At 45.8% G+C, this 27088-nt stretch overlaps 1 protein-coding gene across 3 annotated transcripts; it reads left to right on the forward strand.

Moving 5' to 3' along the window:
- Positions 1–138: 138 nt before the first annotated feature.
- Positions 139–26705, forward strand: LOC119386753 (uncharacterized). Of its 3 annotated transcripts, none has more exons than XM_037654032.2 (6): positions 139–453; positions 5640–5801; positions 6360–6612; positions 9656–9763; positions 14128–14318; positions 26087–26704. In XM_037654032.2, exons 1-5 carry the CDS (start codon positions 263–265, stop codon positions 14164–14166), a joined length of 753 nt encoding a protein of 250 aa, XP_037509960.1. In that variant the 5' UTR covers positions 139–262; the 3' UTR covers positions 14167–14318; positions 26087–26704. The 3 variants fall into 3 exon arrangements, with proteins under 3 accessions (XP_037509960.1, XP_037509963.1, XP_037509959.1); XM_037654031.2 differs by having other exon boundaries at positions 142–453; positions 14144–14318; positions 26087–26229; XM_037654035.2 differs by lacking the exon at positions 9656–9763 and having other exon boundaries at positions 140–453; positions 14144–14318; positions 26087–26705.
- The last annotated feature ends 383 nt before the right edge of the window (positions 26706–27088 follow it).

A 27088-nucleotide genomic window follows, 5' to 3' on the forward strand; every position in this document is an offset into this window, starting at 1 on the left:
AACGAAACTCAAATGGCTGAAGCGTTTCCGCATGCTTGCGCTTTTTTCTTCGCCCGCGCTGTTGCAGTGAAACAGCGCTATCCTTGCGTTCCTCTAAGCATGCCTCTAAGTCTGCTGGAATCAATGAGATTGCTGATATCATCACAAGCGCCAGTCGCTCCCCTAGCGGACAGACGCGAACGTCAAGGGTCGCATACGCGCGTTTTGTGACATCCGCACATGCGTTGCATGCGTGTTGAGTTGTGTGTACGCTGTGTACGCGATGGAAAAAGCGAATCCGGCGAGTCAGCCAGCCCACAAAGCTGGTACGCAGTACTGCTGTGTGGTTCAGTGTCATAACAGTCTCGAAAATACGAAAGACCGGTACCCTCCCGTGAAATTCTACAGATTTCCTGGCAAATGGTACGAAGCTGAAAGGCGGAAAGCGTGGAAAGCGGCCGTCCGTAGAGTCAAGTGAGTGGCGTGTATTTCTTTCAGCGTGCCCTGTACATACAAGTCATTGGTGTCGCGTTTTCACGGTTGAGTGGGGCCCATGCGCAGACCTGCAAACGCCTAAAAGCAAATCGAAGAACGTTCAGTCGCGTCGCTAGACAGGGCAAGCCTCATCGACATTTTATCTGCGGTCGGCCTTGTTTTGTTTGGGTTTCAGTAAAGCACGTGTTTATTTTTGGGCACAAGTCTAGCATCACATTTTCATCCTTAAAGCTCTCGTGCACGAAAAGCGCAATGTTGTCTTTTACAGCAGCACCATCCACGTGAACATCCTTGCTCATTTGGGGATACCTCGTTGCTCTGCGTTGCAAACGTGCGTGACATTGCCTTTGTTATGACGAGGCACAAGCATTACATTATGCCGCTGGTGCGTGAAGAATTCAGCGCTTTTAATCTGTTGTGTTGCTGCATTGTGAACAGGCCTTTTCTTGAGCAAAGGGAAGAGAGTGAGAGATCAAAAAGTTTATTAGCGAAAGAGTGTGAGAAAGCAAGGGGGAACAGTGGGAAAACATATATTACAGTGACTGTAGTGTGTATACTGTATATGTAAGGACTTGTGCTCATGTTGGAATAAGTAACCTAATTATGCAATGTGTCTTCATTGCCTCTTGTCATATCAAGCCCTTGAATGAAAATCCTCCTCGCAGACATCTTAATCCACACCTACCAGCAATCCCAGGTTACAAATGTGTAAGAGTGCAATTAGATCTTCATACAGAGTGGAGAAATGAAGTGCTGGGCAAGGATTCAATGTCGCTGTAGCCCTATCCACCTAGTGTCAGTGGCGGTATGTTGCTTAGTTGGTCTCGTCTACCTTTATTAAGCCAAAGCATGGAAATAAATATGTTTCATTTTTCGTGGACTTGGTGAAATGTTTATCTGACACATAACGGCGATGTCAGTTCAAGTGACATAAGCACTGTATATTGAATTCAGATGTTGTGCCACTCTTATGCACAATCAAACACTAAATCCCGATGCAAAACATTTCATGTGTATAAAATAGCTTCAAGTACCATTAAGGGGCCATGACACGGCCACCCAACAATTCGGGGTTTTCAGTGAAAAATAGAAGTAGAGGGGCTATTGTGCCTATGCGTATATGAAGAATGGACTGTAAAGCAATATTTTGGTGCAAAATAAGCCCTGGAAGTTGCCGGCGACTGCCATTTTGCTTTGGCGTGTGTGACGCCATGTGCTGCATGGAGTGGAGCCGCCGTCTTCTACCAAGGTTTCAGCAAATCGTTCAATTTCACTGCTTTGCTTCAGAAAGCTTAAATAGTTCAATTGCACTTGCAGCTTACCACAGAACGAAATCCTCGACCGGAATGCAGACACTTCCATAGCAAGCACGTTACGTGACAGTTCGTGAGTGCGCTAATGTCTGACTCTCAGGCCAGTTGCGTGTTTATTAAAATATTCAATTTTAAGTTAAGGGCTTGACCAAATGCACTAAAATTTTGCCAGCGTGTTTTGTAATGCGCAAAGATTGAGCCGCATAACACAGACTATGATTGAAAATTGGGTGTCAAGGTGCCTTTAATGGATTTCAAGAGAAGGCAAGTGCGTGAGGGGGAGGCAGAAAGTTAGGTGGGCAGATGAGATTATTGAGTTTACAGGGATAACGTGGCAAGCAGAAGACCGGGTTCTTTGGCGAAACATGGGAGTGGCCCCTGCCCTGCAGTGGGCGCAGTCAGGCTGGTGATGATGATGACCATTAATGTACATGTACCTCTTTGTGGAATAGCTCATCACATTCAATAAGTTCCTTGAAAATTCTTGTATATTGCCAACTTCGTCTCATGCCAATTCCTGGCCGATACCTCCTCCCCTCCCACCCCCCCCAAATGGGTCTGTGCCACTCCTTGGGATATATATACATAGAAACCTTAATTATGTGTTAATCATACGCCTTTCCTGGCTGCTATTCCTCCGAGAAGAATCAAACATTGCTTTGGTCTTTGCGATATTGCTGCGTCAAAACAGCGCACTGGACATTCATCCGTCTCAACTGGTGTCAGCATTTTTCCATAGCTTGTCAACAGCGTAGTGTGTGAACAATATTACATTGACATTTTGACCTGTGCAGTGCATAAACACTGAAAGAGATTACACATTCTATATAAAATAAGAGTGAAGACTTGTACGCATCACATTTAGTGACATACCATTCACCTCATCAACCCCTTTACAATAGTTTTGGTGTACAATGTGTGCCTTATTTTAGATATATGTACAGGGTGCCCTGGGTAACTAGCCAGAGTTTAAAAATATGACGATGCGAATAAATGGATGTTTCATACTATTGCATGGAGTGATCGCACGGTATTTTGTGTTCTGCGTAGTAGCTTAATTAGGCAAGATTAATTAACTGCCCTAAAGTAATGAGACTGGGCAAAAGAAATCTCTATTAGAAAGTTGTGAATCGGCTTGCAAAACATTTGGTGATGATTGTGGTAGCTGTGCGATGATGCACCTGTTGCTTGCGGAAGCACAAGCAATAACCACTGCATCTGCTGATAACTTTCACGAACTTCCGCGATGGAAGCATATCATTTGTATGTGGAACACTAGGAAGCACTGCAATTAGGGTGCACAAGCGGGCATGTCTCATCGTATTTTAAGATAAAAGTTTTATATGCCAGGATCCACCACAGCTTGACCGACGTCCTTTCGATCACGGAAGTGACGTCGGTAAAATGAACACGAACAGGCTTTACAGGAAAACTAGAAGAAAAAATGGTTGATCCTTTCGTCATGGGAATCGTTATAACACATAAGTAAAACGTGTCCTTACAGTTGAATGTTTACTGTACATTGATATAAGAGAGCTTGCTCAATGTATATTGGTGTTTGGCAGCTATAGCACTGTTTAACGTGGATGCACCCAAGTTGATGCTTGGTGGCACGACTCCATCCCGACGACTAACGTCCATGATCAACGATTAGACAAACCTTCGTGGTAGCTGTAGTAGTTAATGGTGAGAGCGTAGTCGGAGAAAGCGGTGTGACAGCCAGAAGAGCGTCAACTAAGGTCCATTTCGTTGCCATTCTGCGGCACTTTAAAGAGTAAACAGAATACCACGGCCGGACTAGAGAGAAACGCAAGGCACGTAGTGTCTCCCCTCTAGCCCAGCCACGATTTTCCTCAGGGCGAGCGTAAGGGGGGAATGCGGGGTTACAGAGGCAGGCGCACGTCGCAGAGCTGTTTTTAATATGGATGGATGCTATGAGCGAGGCCGAGGCTTGGGCTAAGTTGCCACCTTGCGGTGTGTTAAGGCATTGACAAAATTGCACTTCTGCTATTGAAAACGCGCTGAATGGGACGGATGCGTAGCAATGACGCGTTGCAGGAGCTAATCGCGAAGGACACGGTCATGATGCATTACTTCACTTTACCACTCCCAGACGGTGACACCACCCCATTATGATATAAAACTTTGAGCGCAAATAAACGACGCAGTACGAAGAAGTTTGTTTGCGCTCAAAGTTTTATATTCTAATGTGATATCAACTAGCCCACCTAGCTATCCTGACACCAGCTCGACAACCAAGAGCACTGTGAGAGGAAAGTGTGAGATATAAAAGCCGCGTTTGTAAAGCCTCCAGAGTGTGTGACGGTGGTGCAGTGGATAGCATGCCCTGCATCTGTTGTCGGCAACCGAGAGGTCGTGGGTTCGACTCCTGCTGATGGAACTTTAAGTTTTTATTTGCCACATGATGGTGTGCATTTTTTCAACGTCATTTCCATGACGGAAATATGTCATTGAAGTCTTGGTGAACCCTGGCATAAAACACTTTCGTGTTAAAAAGTTTCGTTGATTCAAATGATCTGGAAGGCGAACCCATGACCTCTTGATCTGTGACGATAGGTGCTGGGCACCCTACCCACTGCGCTACTGATGCACATGTATGAAGCTTCACAATCATGCCTCATATCTCTCGCACTTTCTCCCTCTCACAGCACTCTTGGTTGGTGGGGACAGTGTCGCCATCTAGGAGCGGTGAAGTGAAGTACTGCCTTAGGATGCTAACGAGTGCCGACAGGGAGCGCTTCGGTAGTCTCAACGCAGCAGAGGCTGTGGGTGCAATATTGTAGGAAACTTATGGTCGGTGCAATGCGGCGATTCAGTTTGGCGATGGCGCTGTCACGTGCTTTCTCTTTCGCATCGTGTTAGCGTGTATCTGCAGCGTAGTGCATCTTCATCGACTAACGGTGTTTCTTCGCTGCCTACTGCTTCGAGTGCGATGGCACCAACTAAGAAAACTGCTGCATTAAGTGCCACAGAAAGCCAACGAAGTTGACAGACAAATGTCGCGCAATTGAGTGTTTTGGTGCAACGAGAGACATGCCAGCAGGAAGCGGAATGCCTTCACATGTTCACAGCTCAATCTATGAACTCTGCTTGTTGCGTTCCTGAAGCACTGTGTGCTAGCGTATGCATGAGCACACCAGCACACAGCGTGTTGGTTACCAGGCTTCAGGAGAGTGGACACCTTGCCATTTCTCTCCTCAAATGACGATGCCTTGAACGAGTGCATACCGAGCACCAGTGTTTATTATGTACTTGTTGCAGCCATCTTTGTGCAGCATTCGCTAGGTGAGTGTTGACTATACTTCAGCTACCACAAAGGTTTACTCGTGATCAGAAACGTTAGCCTGGGATTTTACGGTGGTACTGTACCCTGACGTCAAGCTAGTGTCAATGTCAGTAGGTGCGCCATGGGTAAGTTGACTTTAATATCAAAATGAAATATCAGCATTTGCTCAGCTTCACATTTGCTCAGAGCCATCTTTGTATACAGAAGATTTGTATGGAAGAGTAAACTCCTCTTCGGAAAAATGGTGTCAGTATTCCTTTAATAAATACTAAGTTAGGAACTGTCTAATTGGATGTTTTTCAAACCAATCTACTCTATTTGGAGTTTTCTGCCCAGCTTAGTTAATTTGGAGGCTAATCTTCTTGCCTAATTAAGCAGAACACAAAAAATAGTGTGACTTACTCCATGCAGTAGTCAGCAACATGCATTTGGTTGTGTTGGCATAATTTTTAAACTCTGGGCTAGAGTTAGCTGGGGCACTCTGCATGTATATATATATATATGTATATATGATACAAGCACACATGCTTTTTTTGTCTTTGCAGCCCTGATAACACACCTTGGGAGCCTAACCAGACTTCGCGCATTTGCAGTGACCATTTTGTCGGCAACTGCAAGAGCGATTTAAGTCTGCATCCGTCGTACATCCCGACCATCTTCCCCCCTGTGTACCAGAACAATTCAGCAAACCTGGTGACTGTGAAAGGGTGAGAAAGGCACAAAAACACTGATGGCATTACGCCTATATGAGCCAAGTGTAGAGGAGAGCACGGGCAAGACCGTTTTATGAAGCAATATCAGGAGCAGCAGAGTCTTGGTTTGAAATGAAAAACACCAACCAGAAACATTAAGGAGAAATTGTTACTGAAGAGTAAAGCCTGACGTTTCGAGACCAACCCATCCTTTCCAAAGGGGTGACTAGGAGGCACCAGATGGAGCACTGTATGTATATAAACACACAGCTGGCTCCTTTTTTTGGTCAGTGGAGGCTGTTGCATTTGCTTCTTGAGGAGTGGCAAAGGCTATCGAAATAAACGCTTGGCAGTGCCCTTGTCAAATGGTTGATGTTTTCGGGTGACTCCTGTACATGCCATTGCTTTAGTTCTGTTTCTTCAATGCTGTCCTTGCTACACCATCTTCCTAATGACACTGATTTCTGTCAAATGTTCACGTTTAAGTTTATGAGGAGCACAGTTTAAATTTACGCGGCATGGCTCAGGTTATTTGACATTTGAACAATGCTGCCGTTTTTTTTTTTGGTGCAGGCGACAGAAACATTTGGTAGACCAACAGTGTTTTGGGCTGTCGGAGAGTAAGGAAGCCGCAACAGAGCGCACGCTGGCAGACTCTGGCAACGAAGGTCTTGAAATGCATCAGTGTCTAGACACTGCACACCTCTACACTTGTCCCCCTGCTCTTCCAGAACAGGCAGGGGTTTCCATAAAAACAGAGCCAGTTGACCTGGAGACTTCAAGTTGTACACTGATGCAAGTTCTTGGTCCAGCAGCATTTGATGTTGTAAGTACACATATTTAATCACAAACACCACTGTCATGGTGATTGTCGTGATCCCGTAGGGGAGTCTGCTTCTGCAGGTATTTCGTGAGAAGCGTTGCCACAGACCCGAGCTAATGGTGGAGGTTTTGACCCTCTCCCACACGTAGCTTTGTGTGGCTGAGCCTTGTCTAGGAAAAATGGGATCCTGGGATTTGAAGCTAAGCTGGGTGGTTGGCCCTTTAAAGCCACCTGCTAGAGACAGATCATCCCTTTGGTCTGGGCTTCACGTAGACAGCAGCACCCTTGGGCTGACCCACTGTGGGGAAATCTTCTGTTGCCTTTCCTTTCCACCTCTCCAATCTTTCTTTCCTCATTCCTGGCCTGTCATATATTTTCTTCTCTTGCTTGCTCATTTCAATAGGTGGCTTGGGTTAACGTTGCGTGTATGCCCTCCCTTGGGCATATTATATTAGGTTATAGTGGCACTGTACGGGTGGCACCTGCAGCCTTATACGCAAGTGCTGCACCATCCTCTAGTTAAACTCTGTGATAGGTGGCCGACATTCCTGCTGAAATGCTAAACCAAAGTGCTATCGCTGTGATAGGTGGCCGACATTCCTGCTGAAATGCTAAACCAAAGTGCTATCGGAACACCTGTCTTTCCCCCATGTACTTGATCATCATAAGAGGGTAGGCACTAACATAAGAGGGTAGGCCATCATAAGAGGGTAGGCACTAACAAATGCTCATGTGTTTTAACTGACCTAAACAAACCTGCCCTAAATTCCAAGTTGTACACAGTGAGAAGACTGAAAAAAACCAGCCAAATCAATCTCTTCATTCAGTGCAGCTAAATCTTTGTGCAAAGCCTTAGGGTCCGGCTATAAAATAACTAAGATGGCTGGTGGAGACCTTCTTCTTGAGATCACCCTCCCCCCCCACTCCCAAGAAAAAAACATGTACAAACTGTCTCGCAACATCAATGAACAGTGCAAAGATCAAAATGCAACCAATGTAAAATGAATCATCATAAGATGTGAAACAAGGAACTCCCCACTAAGGATCTAATACTAACTTTCATCTAGCATTTTGCCTGAAACCATCAAAGCAGGATGCATCAAATTAACTGTCCATCTGTATATCCCTAACCACAGGGAATAATTCTAACGTCAGATTTGGCCACGGCTTGCATAGCTGCCGTGTTCAACATGTACAAGGTCTATAGTTCAAGGACACCCCTTAAACACCTGTGTGAGCACACTTCATTGTGTGAACTGCAATGGTGACCATGCAGCCTTCCTCACTGTTGTCCTAACTTGAAAAAAGAAAAAGATGTAATCGCTCTAAAGATGAAAGAAAATATTTCTTTCAAGAAAGCACGTAAATGGTGCTCACCTTTTCACAGCACACTTTATACTGACGTGGCATCACAGTGTTGACTGCCACCTGCCCAGCCCGGACGCTGCAAGTTCTTGGTTGTGGCTTCAGCCCCCCTTGGGTGATGTAGTTAGGTCTGCTCCACTCAACTAGCTACCAAGCCTGTCTACTCTAGGGTTGTCAGCACCACAAAACCTCTTGGCAGCAGCCTGTGCTAGGTGAGGTGAACGAGCAGGGCCACCACCAGGTACAAGGGTGGGCAAACCTCTGTGGTCTCTTGGGCTAGACCGTTGGCTCCCACTAGCGCTGGCAACAGCCGGCGTAGATTGGACCCAGAGGTGGTCCCATTGACCCGGCTGGTGAACACAGAGGTCTCACCTTCCGAGGCGTGACTTTCATGGGAAACTTCTTGCTCGCAAAAGTTTGCGTCCAATGCCTGAGTCAGTGGACACTACACCCATCCCAATGGATTGATGTCAAAGTCTTGACATCAACACCAGAAGCATCATCACCAAATTCTTCATGCGCATCACCTGTGCAGCCTGTGGTGATGCCTCCCTCGCCTGAAGTGCTGTCTACCTGCGCAAGCAAGTGTGCCTCAGTGTGGTGAACCTAAGCGTACGCGTTGTGGTCGTTCTATGAAACCACCGTGCAGGTTGAACCTGTAACTATTCCGGGAGGGAAGGTGTAGTGGATGCTATATGTGCTTTGAATAACAGCTAAAGGATGGCGCTGACAGCATGCGAGTGCTAGAGTTACTGTATATGCTACCTTTAGGTTGCAGAGTTGCGCATCTGTCTTCCAACGCCGCTAGCAACCATGCATTGCGGAGAAGCTGCCGCTTGGGCCAATTTTTTTTATTTCTCGACGCCGCCGCTGCAGCGAACTGCATTAACACTAGCCATCGACAGCCAATGTTTATCGCCGGTCTTCGACACGCCAGACAGGTTAACCGGCGTCACAGTAGGCGTGTCGCCTGCAAAAACGAAGTGCGACTTCACCGCATAGCTGTGGTTGCTAGCTGGACCTATGCGCAACTCTGCTACCTAAAGGTAGCATATACAGTGACTCTAGCGAGTGCCACCTGGAATCAGGTATATAGTTGAGAGGTGGACGCTAATAAAAGACTTCTTGTTGTTGCTACAAGCCGAGCTCGTGTCTTTATTTGGCGTTTCTAAACAAATCGGAGCACAGCCTCTTGTTAGAGGCTTCTGCTTTGGCACTTTTATCTGATGCACATGCCTTCCAGCCCTTGTGCTCTAGGGCCCAGGTGTCGCATTGGAGCTACTTACATATTCTTCCATTTTCCTTCTGTCATCATCTGTACATAGTTCACCTCAACATACCACCATCATAATTTTAATGAATAATATACACTTTGCATGCTTGTACTAGAGGGATTGATCTTTAGGCTCCTCAACAGGCACCCCTCACTTATCTATTGCAATCCATTGGTCGGCAGTAACTTATCGGCACATTGAAATGGTACTCTTTGGCCACACTTGACTGTTTCTCCAGAAAACATTCTCATCATCATCAAACAGTGTCATGAAGCCCCCTTAAAACTAAACTGGCTGCAGGCCAGCTTCAGTTATTTTTCTGTCTGCTGGTGACATGCGACTACGTAGTTTTTAGTTATCCTGTTCGGTGAAAACAATCTCTCTCTCTCTTTTTTTTTGTGTTTCAGTCGTGCCAGACGGAATGCTCGCCTGTGGGTGAGCTCTCAGTCCTGCTGTCGGCTACGGACGGGGCCACGGCATCAACTCAAGTTACCCACGCCCAACAACTTGACAAGGTTTGGGACAGCTGTGCAATTTTTTTTTTTTTTGCAAGTTGCAGTAGGCGCATCGGTATTTATTGGGGTGGCTACCTAGTACAGATCATAGTTGCAGTGTTTATAGTTCCGTAGTTTTACTTGCCAAGACCAGGATGTGATTATGAGGCGCACTGTATTTTGGGACTCTGAATTAGTTTTGAGTGTATTTGGAGAATATTTAACGGGCACCTATAATTAAATGAACAGGTGTTGTTATATTTCACCCCATTTAAAGGCTGCCATTGGGGCCAGGAATTGAACCTGTGTCTTCATGCTTAGCCGTGCTTACTCGCATTGTTAAAGTATTTTGTTAAATACATTGTTGAAATACCTTTTCAGAAACCTCACAGTACTGGTTTTGTGCCAAAATATGCTTAATTCAAGTAACTTTTAGTCTGCATAGCCCTAGCGCAATCCAAATCACTTGCCCTCAAGCAAAGAGAATTATGTCACATACTTTGTCACTGCCATTTACTGCTCAACAAGGGGTGCTTTGGTTTATTGCTTGAAATGTGCATAAAATGGGAAAGCTTGGCCAGAGAGCAAGCTTGTGACATCACAAAGCTGCAGCATTTTCTGACACTTGTAGTTAAAGGGATTTTTCACAGTCGAGCAAAGCCCTACAAATTGAAGAAACAAGTGAAATGGGAGTGCACGGGTGACCAAGCTTTTTGACCATCTGTGTAGTTGGGAAGCGATTGTGTCTTAACATAACCTGTTTCCGGCTCCCACCGATGAATCCGGCACTCACAGTGCCCGGAATCCGTAGACTTTGACATTGGTGGCCGTCACTCAGAGAGTCGGAGGAAATAGTTGCCGGAATGTATATTTGTGCACCACCTATGGGCTGAAGTCTGAAAGGTATTTTTAAAGACGATAGTCTTCCTTGGGGAACTTAAAATGCAGAAATTTTGGTCTGTCTGTTTGTCTGTCACCCGATTCAGCCACTCGGCCATAGTTTAACCACTTGCTGAACGCCCAGCCATCTTGAACTGGTATCGCTGTTCATACTTGTGAACATTGTCGATCAAAAAGCAAATATTACGCATATCTGAGGCGCAACATCAATACGTATTGGGTGGTGTGTTCCTTTACTAGAAAATACATAGATAAGTAATTCTAAAGACCCTAATGTTTCTTAGGCTGCACTCAAAATGCTAGTGTTTCTTAGGCTGCGCTCAACATGCGACGCTATGAGCCAGATGCGGCGGTTCAACATAGAGGAGGAGGACTCCTGTAGTACGGCCCTCTTTCGACGACATTTGCAGTGATGTACGCAGATACGCTACACAGCCAATTTTTTTCTAAGAATGAAACAAAAGTACGTAGCTAGCAATTTGTGTGATGTCATAATGCAGCGCAGTGCTTTCTTTTTTAAATTATGAGTGGTTGAGCACTAGCAACAGATTTTATGATGCACTACCTCGTCGAGCTAGTACTAGAATGTCTTGCTGAGGTCTCGTTGTGTTTTACATTTACTTTAACGTTTTGATCACTAACGAACTCTTTATTAACCCTTAGAGGGTCGAATTTTTTCGCGAAATCCAGTCCAAAAATGTGTAATTTTTTTATTGTTGAAATAAATTCTTCAGACGATTCTGTTTAAGAAAAAAATTGTCTGGAATTTTTTTTCGTGACCGTAAAGTGACAAAAAAATCATTTTTGTTGTTACATACACATAGTTTATTCGTAGTAAAATCAGGCAAAATCCTAAAAAAAACTTGTTTTTTATAAATAAAAATTATGCATTCTATTAAATATAGCTCACAGACACACAAAAATAAGCGTACCATAGTACATTCCCGGTTAAAAATGTTCGTGCTCTAACACTAAAAACTCTTCAGCGTGTGATAGTCTTTGAAGCATCCATGGCTCGCCACGCACGCTTTTCAGATGTCGCTACTTGATTGTCATCGGAGTCTGAACTCGTCAAAATATCCTCGTGTGACAAACTGAAATCCAATGAATCAGATTCTGATTTGGCACTTGGAGAATAGTCCGCATCGGAAAAATCGCTGCTCGACTCATCGGCAGCAGAGCAACCGGCGCGCTTCCTTAGCGTAAGCGAACTGCGTCAGTGAGCGCACGGAAGAAAACTCTATGATTGTGCGCCCGTTCGGAAAGCAAAACGAGTGAAAGAAACTACAGTAATCCTTCGTCTTATCGCCAACAAGACGTAGTTAGTTTTTCCGAGGCCCCAAAACAGGAAATGCAACACGGCGGCGTCGTTTGTGTAATTTAGCGCCGCACGGAAACAGATGTAATCACGCCCTGGGGAGCAATAAACGAGAGAGTAACAAGCGGTCATGCTTTGAGGGATTAGAAATCAAACAGCCATCAGCTTTGTGGGCGCTACAAGCGAAAACCACATGAAGGACGAAACCGAAACCAATCGGACCGCGTGCGCGCGTTCAACTGATAGCTGCAGCGCCTCTTTGGAAAGCACAAAAAAAAGACGGAGAGACATCGGCGCATTAAAAAAATTCCACGTATTCCCAAAGCGTGGCAGCACATTCCAAGCAAGAGAAATGATCGAAGAAGGCGCGCGTTTGAAACCAACTGCGCAGCGGGCGTGCTCGGTTGCGCAACCGATAGCCGGCGCGCGGTGCGCCGATTTGCGAAGCATAAAAAAAGTAACAACGGAGAGACATCGGCGCATGAAAAAAATTCTGCGTATTCCCGAAGCATGGCAGCACATGCAAAGCAAGAGAAAGGATCGAAAAAGGCGCGCACTTTAAACCAGCTGCACCGCGAACGCGCTCGGATGGGCAAGCGATAGCCGGCGCGCCATTTTGCGAAGCACGAAAAAAATACAACGGAGAGACATCGGCGCGTGAAAAAAATTCCACGTATTCCCGAAGTGTGGCAGCACAAGCCAAGCAAGAGAAATGATTGAAAAAGGCGCGCGTTTTAAAAATAAACGCTATGCCGTACATGTACGACGAAAACCCTTTGGTACCAGGAAGCTTCTGCCGTACATGTACGGCGAAAACCCTCAAGGGGTTAATTGTATGCCTCCGATGTGGGCTGGTGTTGTTAGGAGTTTGAGATAAAGTTTGCTCTACCTTTAGCTTTCAAAAATTCTTAAATATATTTCATTCCCCTTCTCCATTGTTGCATGTTGCTTCATGAATGCGTCAAGCAGCAGTCATCGCAAAATATGACGCCACCACAGTACACAAGGTGCAAGAACTTTTGTGAGGATTTCTGCGACCTTATGCATACTTCTCAGCACTTCGGATCTCGTTGTCTGCACTCACTAAATTACTTTTTCTGGAACAGTGTGTTTTCAGCTAAATCATTATGGCCCAGCCCAAATTAGGCATTGCAGATGCCAAAACATGTGGTTTCCTTTTTTTTTCTTTCGCATTTCCTGTGCTCCCTCACATAAGTTCTGGCTTTTCTGGGATTCGTGCAATGCATAGCAAATGTGCCCATCTAATATAAAAGTGGGCCTTGTTAAAACTTGATGTTTTGGTTAGAGTAGTCAGGTCAGCCATTGTAAAAACTTCAACCTGCAACTTTTTCTGAATTCTTCCACTTCTATCAAAAATTTTTTTTTTACCTCACTTAATGACCGCGCCCCTGAACCTGTCTGTTTTTTTTTAGTGTGATCATTATACAAGTAAATACGATAGTTATTTTTTTGTGATAGTAACATTATTCACCTGGGGAACACAGCACTGGTATGAAGTTTTTTATTCATTCACATTCATTTCCGGTGCAATGATCAACGAGTGTTCTCAGACGTTTATTCTTGCTTATGATTTGGGGGGGGGCCAAAGGACTTAGCAAATAAGGCCTTCTTTATACTGCAACTTTTCCTCATGAAACAGTTTCACGAGGATGTCTTTAGCTTTCTCGCTTATTATTTTAGCAGCTGCGGTAGTACAGCAGTTATGGTGCTCAGCTGCCGACTTGAAATACCGGTATTCTGTCCTCGCCGTGGCAGTGGCATTTCAATGTAGGTGAAATTCCAGAGGCCTGTGTACTGTGTGATGTGATCGCGCATTAAAAAAATCCCACGTTATCAAATTATCTGAAGCCATCCACTACAACATGTCTCATAATCGTACTGTGGTTCTGGCCTGTAAAACCACAGCAATTATTACAGTCAAGCCCACCTAATATGTAAATGGAAATTGCTTACAAGGAATTACTGCTTAAATGGAACGACTGCCTCTAATGCAGTTGGTTTCGTACTTGAATTCTGCGCCCTGGTACGGCTCCCAGTAAATGGTACTTCTTTTTAATGGAGCATATTTTCCCATTCCCTTTCCGTTTAATGAGATTTCAGTGTGTACGACTGCTGATTAAGACTGCTGGTGGTCTGAAAATGCCAGCTGCCTTTGTTTGCAGGTGTGCCATTGTGCAGCATCTGAGCTTGAGGCTTGCGAGGGCTTGAGCTGAATGCACCGACCTTGATGAGGTCTTGGTTTAATCATGGTTGCTGCGATGACGAGAAGTCGCTCGAATACAGGGGCTGACCTTCTTCAAGCTTCTGGTACCAAGTGCTGCTGTGATGACGAGCAAGGTGCGCTGGTTGTACTAATGTTTCATTCAAAGCGCTGTTGTTGTGAAGTTGGGTGCAATGTGTGCCAGTTTTTCTAAGGCTCGAGTGCTAAATCCCCTGAAGATTAGTTAAAAAAAAAAGAGAGAGCTTTTCCTAGCAGTTTATCTGCCACAATGATATAAATGAAGTTTCTGCATCTGATATGGGCAATCCAGCTAAGCACCATGATAGTTAACAGATAAAAAACTTCTGGCACTGCACTACTCTGAACACGAGTTTAATTGTGCCAAGCAGATGTATATGCAAGCACACAGGATAAGAAAAAGCATATAAATGGCATAACATGCTATGTAATCCTAAATTACTTTGCCTCAAGGAGATGTTACCTCCTATGCTTGCAGTGCTAAGGCAACTGAGTAATGCATTTAGTATGTCTTACTCCTTGTGTAAAGGATCTTAGTTGCTTGTAACTTCCAGTTTGGCTTGGTCATTGCTCCTTGCTTGGATAACAGTGTTGCTGAATGAAGAAGTGCAGTTACCGTTCTTGAATTGCAGAGCAGCTTGAGAAGGAGGGCTGTGGATTGCTTACCTTTTTTGTAGGGGTGTGCGAATATTCGAAATTTCGAATATTTTTCGAATAGTGTTTGCTATTCGATTCGATTCGCACTGAAATTTTACTATTCGAACTATTCGAACTTCCCAAAGACAAATGCAGTCAACGTCCGGTTGAAAGTGACCCCTTCAGATTTTCAATATGCTTCACCTCATTACACTCTCGTATTGCGGCAAAGCTGCCTTTCAAGCTCCGTTACGGTCGAAGTTAAGAGACAAAGTCCAATTGGAAGTGGTCCCTAGATTTTTAATATGCTTCACCTCATCACACCCCCGTATTGCGGCAAAGCTGCCTTTCAAGGTCCGTTATGGTCGAACTTAGGCAAGAGACAGTCAACGTCCGATTGGAAGTGGTCCCTAGATTTTCAATATGCTTCACCTCCTCACACCCCCGTATTGCGGCAAAGCTGCCTTTCAAGGTCCGTTACGGTTGAACTTAGCCAAGAGACAGTCAACGTCCGTTTGGAAGTGGTCCCTAGATTTTCAATATGCTTCACCTCATCACACGCCCGTATTGCGGCAAAGCTGCCTTTCAAGCTCCGCTACGGTCGCAAATGCATTAACTCAAGAAAACGCTGGTTCCAATATGGAGATGAAAGATGTGGGAGAGTTGGGGACTCAATTAATGCTGTTTTGGACCTGAAATTTGGGCAGGAAGTCCGAAAAATCGGACGCCGAAGCTTTTTAGCATCCAAAATTTCAGATGTTCTTATATATCGACGTCTACGAGGCAGATTTGGAACTCCGGACTTGAAGGGAGCACACCCTTGTCTGCCACATCATTTGGCCTTCCACAGAAGTTGAAAGAGAAGGAGAGGCTGAGGAAATGGCATCTCTGTCTATCACGTGTAAAGTGTTGTTGGCAACACTTTGGTTGCACCAAATCATGTACATAAATACAATTCGGCCTCTACATTGCCTCATTCTTGATAAGTAAGACAACTATGAAATATGACCCACCAGCGCTTCATCAACCTAGCGAAAAGAAACACTTTCATGTTGCTATCTCACAAGAACATACTTAGGGATTCTCTGTAACTTTTTCTGTAATTTCACTTCGAATTATTCGAAAAATGTTTGAGAAATATTCGAAAATAATTCGAAATTATTCGATTCGATTCGCACTCAATCTTTATTATTCGAATTCGCTTCGCACCCAAAATTTTGCTATTCGCACAGCTCTACTTTTTTGCTTTTCCTGCTTCGCTCATGGATCTTTTGGCATTGTGACAATGATAATGAAATGTCGTTGACCTCTTTGCATCGGGTAGGGACTCTGAAACGACCTTTCCATGAAATGTTAAACAGACATGGTAAAAAAGCCTACTTGGCAGCTACCTTCATCTACTGTGTTTCAGCAACCATATTTATCCAATACAAACAATGCAGCACCACCAGGTGTCGTGCAACCTACCTTTGCATTCAGTACTGCTGTTGCGGTAGTCTTTGCTTCGTTATGTGGAACACTGAAAATTCTTGCATAGTTGGCTACATTGGGCTGTGTAAATAAACCATGGTTAGAAACCTTGATGTTAAAGGGGCCTTCGACTGCCTTTATAAGTACACTCAAACCTCGATATAACGAACCCGGATATAACGAATTAACGGTTATAACGAAGTAAATGAAGAATGGTCTTGTAATAGATAGTTTTATTAATACAGTCGATCCCGGATATATCGAACTCGAAGGGGACCGCGAAATACAGCCAAACCTCGTTATAACGAACACGGATATAACGAATTATCGCTTATAACGAAGTAAATGAAGAATAGTCTTGTAATAGCTACAGTGTTACAAATAAACATCTATAACGAATTTTCGGATATAACGAAGTTATTTTCGTGGCAGATGCGACTTTGTTATAATGAGGTTTGAGTGTAGTTCGATATATCGATAATTCGAAATACGAAATATGCGTAAGGCTTTAATTAAAGGACTGCAAGCCTCGACACAGTTTTCTGAAATCGTAAAAAGCGCGAACATGACGATTCGCTCACATATGCTAAAGAACAAGGCGAGAACTTCTTTTGCAAGTTAGCGCACTTTATTTCGCATGAAAAAAGTCCATCAACTTGTCTTGCTTCTTGCGCGCCGTGAATTCATCAAGTCATCGTCAATATTATTGAAGCTTTCCAAATAAGTAAATTCAGCACCTTACGCCACAACAGCGGTGATCGACGCTGAACGCTGATGCGAGCTCTGAGTGCGGTAGAGGGTTTAGCGGTGGCAACGGCGGCTGGCATCTTCAAACTGCACGGGTCCATTTCCGCAGCACCGGCAACGTCAGCTATGATCTCGGCATCGATGCAGTAAGAAACAGCTACGTCGTTATCTGCACCGATGAAGTCACTCGCTGTGCTCCCGTCCGATACGGCGCCCGGAAATGCGAAGTCGCAAAATTCACTGACGCACCGTACGCCGTAGTCGGCGGTCATGACGCGCCCGAAGTCGTCGCCTGGCACCAAGGCCCGTGAGGAAACAGTGCGCGACGGTGCTTTACTTGACGTCGTTCCAAGCACCGGTCATCATTTTCATCGCTACGAGCGGAACAAAGCGCGAAGTACACATTCTGCAAGAGACAACGCTGCACGAAGAAACATTTCTCCACCGTCGACATGTTGGTGATACCGATGGCACTTGTGGCTTTGCAGACGGCAGCCGCTACTTTGGCGAGAAATGTGAAAAAAAGCGTAGCCTCTGAGATTGGCATTTTAAAACCGAAAACACTAAAAATACGTCACGGGGTTGTGGATCTCGAAGGCCATGCTTTGCGGGCCCGCATGCCATCGTGCGCGAAGAGACAAGGAAGGGAATGCAAACGTTACAACAAGGCTGCCAAGTCACTTCGAATTCTCATTTTGGTACCCTCGGCAATCAGCCTCTTTGAAAAACACTAGCCCATGCATTAAAACCTGCGGACCGCGCGTCAAATATACTGGTGAACTGACAAGCGCTGCGCAACGAACTAGAGCAACGCAATTTCGTCACCTGCGTGCGACGAGGGATTGGAACTTACAAGAACGCGGCCGAAAAATGATCAATAGTTGTTAGGAAAAATGCACTTTCTGTGCTTCGGCGTGGGGCAGCGTTCGATATAGCGAATGTTTCGCTGTGCGGGAGTTCGATATACGTGCACACCAACCCCATACTTTTGCATGGGAAATTCAAGGGGATTTCTCAGCTGTTCGATATAGCCAATAATTCGATATATCCGAGTTCGATATACCCGGGATCGACTTTATATGTCTATAACGAATTTCTGGATATAACGAAGTCATTTTCATGGCAGATGCGACTTTGTTACAAAGAGGTTTGACTGTAATCGTAGCATGTCCTCATTATCAAATTATATTGCCTCACAATACTCCTGCCAGGAAAATTTTTTGAATCCATCCAGTATAAGCATACACTGAAACCTCGATATAACGAATTATCGGTTATAACGAAGTAAATGAAGAATAGTCTTGTCATAGATACAGTGCTACAAATATACATTTATAACGAATTTTCGGATATAACAAACTTATTTTCGTGTCAGATGCAACTTTGTTATAATGAGGTTTGAGTGTAGTTGCAAATAGGTAATGTACAGTCGTCCAAATACTTAGCTATCGTGCGCGAGCGCTGACTTTTTTGTGCACCAGCGCCGTACGATGGAGCCAAGTTGCAAACAGGGCGAGAGTAAGTGCAAAAAAAAAGAGAAATAAAGCATTTGTGTCGCCAGATCACGGCTGGACTGGAAAGACGTGCGTGGCCAGATAACAAATGAACGATCCACATTTTTCAGCTTATCTCATGCGCGCGGGCGTGTGACATCTGCAGATTTCATTTTCTCGGTCGCTTGCTGATCTTCGGAATGTAAGATACGAGCAAGACGCGCTGTCTGTTCGTCTGAACTGAGTTAATGCAGGGTGACGGTTCCCGCGAAGGAACAGATAAGGAGACGATGGGCCCAGCTGAGCGCGCTTCGTGGGCATGCGTTTACTCTCGCCCCGTTTGCAACTTGGCTCCATCGTACGGCGCTGGTGCACAAAAAAGTCTGCGCTCGCGCACGATAGTTAAGTATTTGGCCGACTGTACAAGGCAAATGCTTTCTTTCGTTCTGGCAAGGTTGTGGCAGAAAGTTGTCATCATTGCCTTGAGCATTTTATTTTCTTTTCCTCGTTTCTATAGAGCATGTTGGCTTCTAATTCTGGCTCAGATGTGTGTCATGCTTGCATGAGGCCACAACCCATGGTGGCCGCCACACTTGCATGAAGCCGCTGGAATGCAAGCTCGTGCACTGCAGTCTGGCTAAGCTATGCAAGTACCTGGCGCAGGCTGGATTTGTCCTGCACCAGTTTTACTGAAGGATAGAAGCCTTCTGCAGAATGTGCATCTTGAATTGACTTTAGGAGAGAAGTGGTTATTAAAGTGTTACATTATTTAAAGGGACACTAAAGGCAAATATTAAGTCGACGTTGATTGTTGAAATAGTGGTCCAGAAACCTCGTAGCGCTGCTTTTGTGCCAAGGAAGTGCTTATTTTGAAATAAAATCACGTTTTTAGTGGTCCGCATCGCGTTAGCGCGCTTCAAATCTCCCGCCTGAAAATACGACTCTCATACGTCACTGCTGCCATGCCCAACGTTGCCCGCTTTTACTGCGCGGCCGCCGACACTAGTAGCAGCCGAGCGGAAGTAGCGGGACCCACAGTAGCAACAACGGCGCTGCGGCAAAGACTTGCTCGGATGGGCACATTCAAAGCCGTCACCAAGTTGCGGTTGGTCTCGTAATCCTCAGTACGAAAGTGCAGCGAGCACACACGCAGAGGTTTTGACTGTTTAGCACACTGGCACAATGGCATGACACTAAGCCACTTCGAGCGTAAGGGTTCATTCCGCGGCATCCAGTGAAAAGACACACCGGTTTCCTTGCTGCAGCACTGGCGTTGTGCACCATTCGGGCATCCGGCAATATCACACGCATGCGGCATTTTGTCGAACTTTCTGTCAGAGCGACCTTCACGAGCGCGCAAAACACGCACGGCAGTACGCGATCCCGAAACTACCGCTGAGACGGGCGAGGCACAGCTCGGCGAAAACGGAACCTTTGAACCACGCGCGCCGTTCCCCATGGCAACGCCACGGAGGTTTTGTTTTCCATGAATCAAGCGGAAACGAACAAACAGCATTTTATTACGTCTTTTGATGCTCGGAATGTTCTTTTTTTACTGCTGCTAGTTTGATTACTAGTGATTTATTGTAGGCCGACTTCCCTACGTCATCGGGATCACTTCGAAAATGTTCCACTCGTGGCGCTCGTCATGTGATACATTTAGCTTAATTTCTCGGTAAGTAGGGCACTGCTGTTCATAATATTGCCGTTTTAGAAGTTTTCATACATTGGGCTTTCACTCTAACATAAATTGTTATTTGCCTTTAGTGTCCCTTTAAGCTACGATGACAAAAACTTCAGTGGTTATGTATTTTTATACAGTCAAACCTCGATATATCGAACACGGACATATCGAATTATTGCCTATATCGAACAGTTCCTATATCACGTGGGAAATTGCATGCATTTTTAATTTTTTATTTCGAACGAAGTTTGACGTATAATGGATATATCGAACTCGGCCACCCCAAACCGCCCGCGCTCCGTTGACAGGCGGCGAGCTTTCCCGCAACTCTCGAAAATAGCGGTAGCGTGGCGGGCGTTTACGACTGCTGCACACATCGATGGCGCCGAGTGCGCCACTTGAACGTAGCGGCATACGCACGCCGCAGCCTTGCAGCAACGACGCACTGCACTTGTTGCACCAGCTCCTCCTTGATAGTATCGCCAGGCATCCGTCGCATCGGTCGTTGTTGTGCTCGTGTGTTAGGCCTGCCGCGCGTTGTGGTGTGTGTAGCGATGGCTGCAGACGCGAAGAAACGGACGACCCTGACTTTTGCAGCAAAACTGGAAGCAATCCAGCGCATTGAGAATGGTGAGAAGAAGTCGAGCGTCGCGGACGGGTTAGGCATACCAAGGAGCACATTGAGTACTCTGCTCAAAAACAAAGCCGACATAAAGGCCAAGGCCGAGAAGAGTCAGCACTCGGGCGCGCGGCGTGTACGCAAAGCTGCTTTTGAAGATGTTGAGAAGTCTCTCCACAAGTGGTTCATGGACGCAAGGGCCCGAAATATTCCTGTATCGGGGCTGATGTTGCAACAGAAGGCAAAGAACTTTGCATTTATTCTCGGCGTCGAGAATTTCAGTGCGAGTAGCGGTTGGCTACAACGTTTTAAGACTCGTTTCAACATTGTCGGGAAGACTGTGTCGGGAGAGAGTGAGGACGCCAATGATGAAGAAATTCAGAAGTGGCTTGATCATGAGTGGCCCAAAGTTCTCGCCAAGTATGAGCCAAGCCAAATCTTTAATGCTGACGAGACGGGCCTGTTCTGGCAAATGCTTCCACGGAAAACGCTGGACACTCGCGGGGACAAGTGCCACGGGGGCAAGCAAGGCAAGGCCCGTGTGACGGTCCTATTGGCTGCCAATATGGGTGGGAGCACGAAGCTGCGGCCACTTGTAATTGGCAAATTTAAAACCCCGAGGTGCATGCGAAACTGCCCCAATATTCCGGTGACTTATGCCTGGAATAAGAAGTCGTGGATGACGAGGGATATTTTCCTCAAGTGGCTGAAGGCGTGGGATTCGGACCTGGTGCGTCAGGGACGGAAGGTATGCCTTATCGTCGATAACTGCACGGCACACCACACCGATGCCCAGCTGAGCAACATCGAATGGTATTTCTGCCCCCCAACACCACTTCGAAGCTCCAACCGTTGGACCAGGGCATTATTCGCACATTTAAGTCTATCTACAAGCGTCGGCTGATCGACATTTTGCTTGTAAGACTCCGGATGGGCCAAGATCTGAAGATCGATCTTTTGGGCGCCATCCAAATGCTCAAGGCGTCGTGGAAAAATGTCAAGCAGTCGACGATAGCCAACTGCTTTCGGCATGCGGGCTTCGGTGGACGCACTGTCGAAGCATCAGTGGAAGAATCCGAGGAAGCTGGGTTGGCATGCGCAGATGAAGAAAGCGAGCTCGCCGAAACGTGGAGCAAGCTGGAGAGCTTTGTTGGTGCGGAGCCGCAAAGCATGTGCATCGAAGACTTCGTTGGAGGTGACGACAGCACTGGTACAACGGCGGAGCTAACGGATGTGGAGATCGTCGCCGAAGCTACCGCTGAGCAGCCGAATGAAGACTCTGCCGAGGTGGATCCCGCAAGCGCTGATGGTGCCCCGCTCCCGACATCAGCTGAGGTCGTAGCCGCTTTGGCCCTTGCGCGCCGCCACTGCAGCGCGATTGAATGCACCGGCCTTTCACTTGTGGATCGCCTGGACTATGTTGAGGACGCAGTCGTCAAACACGCCATTGCCAACAAAAAGCAGGCTACTCTTTTTCAGTATTTTAAGCCAACACAATAAATACTTTGTTTGAATCTTCAAGTGAGTAATTACTGCACCACGAGTGGTTCGTTGGTTGTTTTCCACAAGTTCTTGATGCATGTTTTACGTGATTTTTTATATCGAATTCTGGATATATCGAACTATTTCGCGATCGCCGTGCCGTTCGATATATCGAGGTTCGACTGTATCATATATGAACTCGGTTTTTATGGAGACCATGCCATTAATTTAAAAAAATGAATTACATTTATTTAAGCTGGCTGCACAGATCCTGCTGAACTAATTGGGATTGGATTCTACACAGGCCAAGGAGTGCAACAAGTGTCATCTTATGGTTGTAGCTTTCTTATAACAAAAGTTTCAAAGTTCTCATTTGAATGACTGAGAAAAAGTGCTTTCCTTATTTCACCCTTTCTAAAGAGTTTTTAACTTTCCGAAGTACTAACTGTAACTCTTCATGTTCAACCCTGTCGATTATCTCCAGTAATAGTAATTGCTGGTGTTTAACGTCCCAAAACCACGATATGATTATGAGAGACGCCGTAGTGGAGGGCTCTGGAAATTTTGGCCATCTGGGGTTCTTTAACGTGCACCTAAAATAAGTACACGGGCCTCTAGCATTTTCGCCTCCGTCGGAAATGCGGCTGCCATCGATTATCTCCAGCTTTTTGGAGACCAGCAGATTGTTCCCTCACGTGGCAATGATGGCTGCTGTGTAATAAAGAGAGTCAGTGGAGACGGGAACGGCAACACCTAATGCGCCAGCCAACCGAACTAGCATTAACTGAAAGACACGACTGTGCACGACGGAATGGTATGGGCGATGGCATTAGGCGCGACGCCAACATACAGTAAAACCTCGGTAATTTGTACTCGGTTAATTGGGAATCCCGGATAATTTGTATTATTTGCGCGGTCCCAAATTTTTACATGTAACTTTAACCGGATAATTGTTGCGGCCAGTCTGCGACTTCCCGGTTAATTGGCACACTTGGCCGCGACTTCCAAGATATGCAAAGGGTGTTGCGAATCTCGGAGGCTGTAACTAAAACATGCATTTTTTTTTTTTTTTTTGATGTACGGATCTCGAAGGCCATGTTTTTTTTTACCGGAAATACGTCGTAGACGCCATGTTTTAGCAATTGCCAGGCGGCGATGCGTGCGGTTGCGATCATGATCATCATCATCTCAACAGCGATGTTAGCCACTCTAGCGAAGTGAATGTTTTGTGGAGTCTTTGTGCCATTTGGATGTCGGCTGGCGAGCATTGTGCGATTCGGTGCGACTGCTCCATTTGTCTCCTGTCTCCGCTTGAATGTCTTCCCTGTGAATTAGTTGATTGAGGTGTGCTTGGAAGGAAGATGCCGAAGTACAAGAGCTTGTCCCTGCACGAAAAGGTGTGCTTAATTGAAGAGGCCAGCAAGTCGACGGCGTCGAAAACGGCTCTCGCCGAAAAGCACCACGTGCCTCTGTCAACGCTGTGCAACATCATCAAGAATAAGGAGAAAATTCTCGATGCTTACAGCAAGACGCACTCGTCAAAGCGTACACGAGTACGCCCGCCTACGTACGCCGACGTTGAAGCAGCTCTGATCGACTGGCTGCAGAAAGCCAACGCAGCACACCTTCCTGTGAATGGGACCATATTGCGTGAGAAGGCCAACCAGCTGGCTGGGCTGCAACTTGGACATTCTGAGTTTAAATGCAGCAATGGATGGTTTTGCCGATTTAAGGAGCGCAACAACCTGACATTCGTGACTGTTTGTGGCGAGAGTGGCAGCGCGGGTCAGTCTGTTGTCGACGGCTGGAAGCAGCACACCTTGGCTCCACTACTCGCCAAGTACGAAGCAGCAGATGTTTACAACCTTGATGAAGCTGCTCTGTTCTACAAAATGTTGCCTACGAAGACGTTCGCTTTGAAGGAGGCAGACATTAAGGGGCGGAAACAGAACAAAGATAGAATCACTGTTTTGTTTGGTGCAAGCATGTGCGGTGAGCACAAGCTGCCACTGCTTGTTATTGGGAAGACAGAAAAGCCTCGTTGTTTCAAAAATGCACGACTGCCATCCAAGGATGACCTGATCTATAAAAACAACAAGAAAGCTTGGATGACGGCTGCACTCTTTGAAGAATACGTGCGGCACCTTGACCGCAAGTTTGCGGCCGCAGGGCGCAGCGTTTTGTTCGTCGTCGATAATTGCCCAGCTCACGGCGACATTCAGAACCTGCAGGCAATCAGGCTGGTCTTTCTACCCCCGAACACGACGTCGCTATCGCAGCCGATGGACCAGGGCGTCATACACCATACCAGGAAAATATATCGCTACAATCTGTTGAAGCGAATGCTCCTTTGCTATGACAACGGAAAGGAGTATAACATTGACCTCCTCGGTGGTATTTGCCTCATTGTTCACGCATGGAGGCAGGTGGAGGCCACCGTTATTCGACGGTGTTTTGAGCACGCCGGTTTTGTGAAAGAAGAGGCAACCTCCGCTGAGTTTGCTGTCACCGCTGTCACTTGCCCGTTTGATGAAGAAGGGGAGACTCTCTGCGCTCGATATGAGGCTTTGCACGCGGACGAGGAGTGCACTCCAATCGGATTCTCCGAGTACGCAAATGTCGAGTGCACAGTGCAGACGTGTTATGCCGACATCGACAGCGAGATAGCTGCGAGATCGACCGATTCGGCCTCTAATGTTGACAGCGATGACGAGCCCTCCCGAGCACCCCCTTTGGCGGATGTCATCGATGCCTTGAGTGTTGTGCGCAGCTTCGTCGAGTGCAACGGCGGCGAGGCTGAGATGCTGCGCCTCATTGACAGGCTGGAAAATATGACTTTCAGTGCTGGGAACTACCAAACGCGTCAGTCACGCATGGAGGAATTTTTCTCCAAGTAGGGCTGACTTGCCACAATAAAGGTGTGACTTCCGTACATCACGTTTTCTGGCTGATTTCTTTGATTTCGCGTTGTTTCGGATAATTGGGAATCCCGCTTAATTGGGATATTTTTCTCGGTCCCGAGGCCTTCGAATTAACGAGTTTTTACTGTATCATGGGAGAAAGCACGTGAGGTCTTGTGGTAGGTTCTACTCGTTCCACGCAGTTCTGTTGTATCTTGCTTCTTTACTGGTGCCTTTCCTCACATATTAGATCTGATCATTTCGCTGTTTAAAGGGACACTGAAGAGCAAAACGATTTTTCTTGCATTAGTAAACTACTCTTTCACAATACCAAAATTACCACGCTTGCTGCGAGATGCTTAGTAAGCGAGAAATCGTGCAAAAAGAAAATGTGGGTGGCGATGCCACCTTGAAGTTCCCGCACCATTCACCGTGACATCACATATTTTGATGGCGCCTATTAAGGCCCTACGTAGTTCCTAAACAGTAAAAATAAAGTACGCTGTCCTCTGAGGGGGCCATGTAGTTAACATACCAAGTTTGAAGAAATTTTGTTGAGCGACGCGTGAAATTTAAAAATAAAACTTTGAACTTTTTCTCCTCTATTAATACACATATGATGGTGAAATTAATGACATTATAGTTCTGAAAGTACAATTTATAAATCTAAACCAATTGATTATTTCTCTTTAGTGTCCCTTTAAGAAGTTTATTTAATACATTTCTATGTGTATCTGAGCCTGATGATCCCTTTTTCGTAGAACTCATTTAAAGCTTAGGGTATCAGCAGCAATGAAGACTGCTGCTGAAAAACGGACTTTTTGCTTTCATGCAGGAAAGCGGGAGTGGAGTTGCAAAGCAATCCTTTGCATGGTGCTTCTCACTCGGGACCGCAGGGAGCTGTGGGAGGTTGACGCTATGCCATGTTCCCTGCTTGGTGATGCAAGCAGCGGGATTACAAGAAAACTTTGTCACCCCACCTGCTGGTACTGCACCTGCCCGTACAATTCACCTCTCCAACAAGAGGCCTCGCTCTGTGGGACAACCAGTCACCGTGGTATGCAAGGCTTCTCACAGGTGGGAAGGTTTTTTCTACATGATCGTGAAAAGGTAAAAAGGTAATGCCTGAGATTCCCAGCTTGCCATTTGCTACACCGTGCTTGACACATAAAAAAATCTACGTTAAGGGAGATGCTACTCGGAAAAAAATTTTTTAATATATTCACCCTAGAGCAATGAAACTTGGTTTGTGCTTGTGGACTTCTTTATGCCGATTTCAAATGTACAGTCAAAACACAATAATGAAATCGCGCAACAACAAAATACTCACAGCAACATAATACAGTAAAAGCTCGTTAATTCAGATTTCATGGGACCGGAAAAAATGTCTGAATGAACCAAATGCGGAATTAACGAATGAACATGAAAAGCAACATTAAAATCAAGTTGGAGAAGCATACCTTTATTTGCTGAAGTATTTTGTAATGGTCGTTGTCGGTGTTCTTGCGCAGATTCCGGCTGACATTACAATTTTTCTTAACTCTTCCAAATGGCCAACAGCACGCGAACTGTCGGAAGTGCTCAGGCAAACGTCCTATAATATCAAAAGTGCCTCCGAGACTTCCCGTGAGGTGCGATGAGGTCGCGGCTGCATCTCCTTGCATGACTCTATCAGAATCGTGGTCTTCCTGAGTGCCCGTGATATCATTAATTAATAATTTCTTGATCAGTCAGGAGACCAGTCAGGGCGGCACAATCATCAGTCGCGATGTACCGTATAGTGCGGAATATAGGTCGCGATTTTTTCCAAAAAATGTCACTAAAAAGTCGCCCCTCG

Source organism: Rhipicephalus sanguineus, chromosome 3, assembly GCF_013339695.2.
Source record: "Rhipicephalus sanguineus isolate Rsan-2018 chromosome 3, BIME_Rsan_1.4, whole genome shotgun sequence".
Lineage (NCBI taxonomy): Eukaryota > Metazoa > Arthropoda > Arachnida > Ixodida > Ixodidae > Rhipicephalus > Rhipicephalus sanguineus.

What these genes read in the sequence shown, in the direction of transcription:
- LOC119386753 (XM_037654031.2), top strand. Translation starts at nt 263, where the DNA reads ATGGAAAAAGCGAATCCGGCGAGTCAGCCAGCCCACAAAGCTGGTACG. An exon ending in GCGGCCGTCCGTAGAGTCAA is followed by an intron (nt 454 to 5,639) that starts GTGAGTGGCGTG and finishes TTGTCTTTGCAG; the next exon opens with CCCTGATAACACACCTTGGG. An exon ending in ACGCCCAACAACTTGACAAG is followed by an intron (nt 9,764 to 14,143) that starts GTTTGGGACAGC and finishes CTTTGTTTGCAG; the next exon opens with GTGTGCCATTGTGCAGCATC.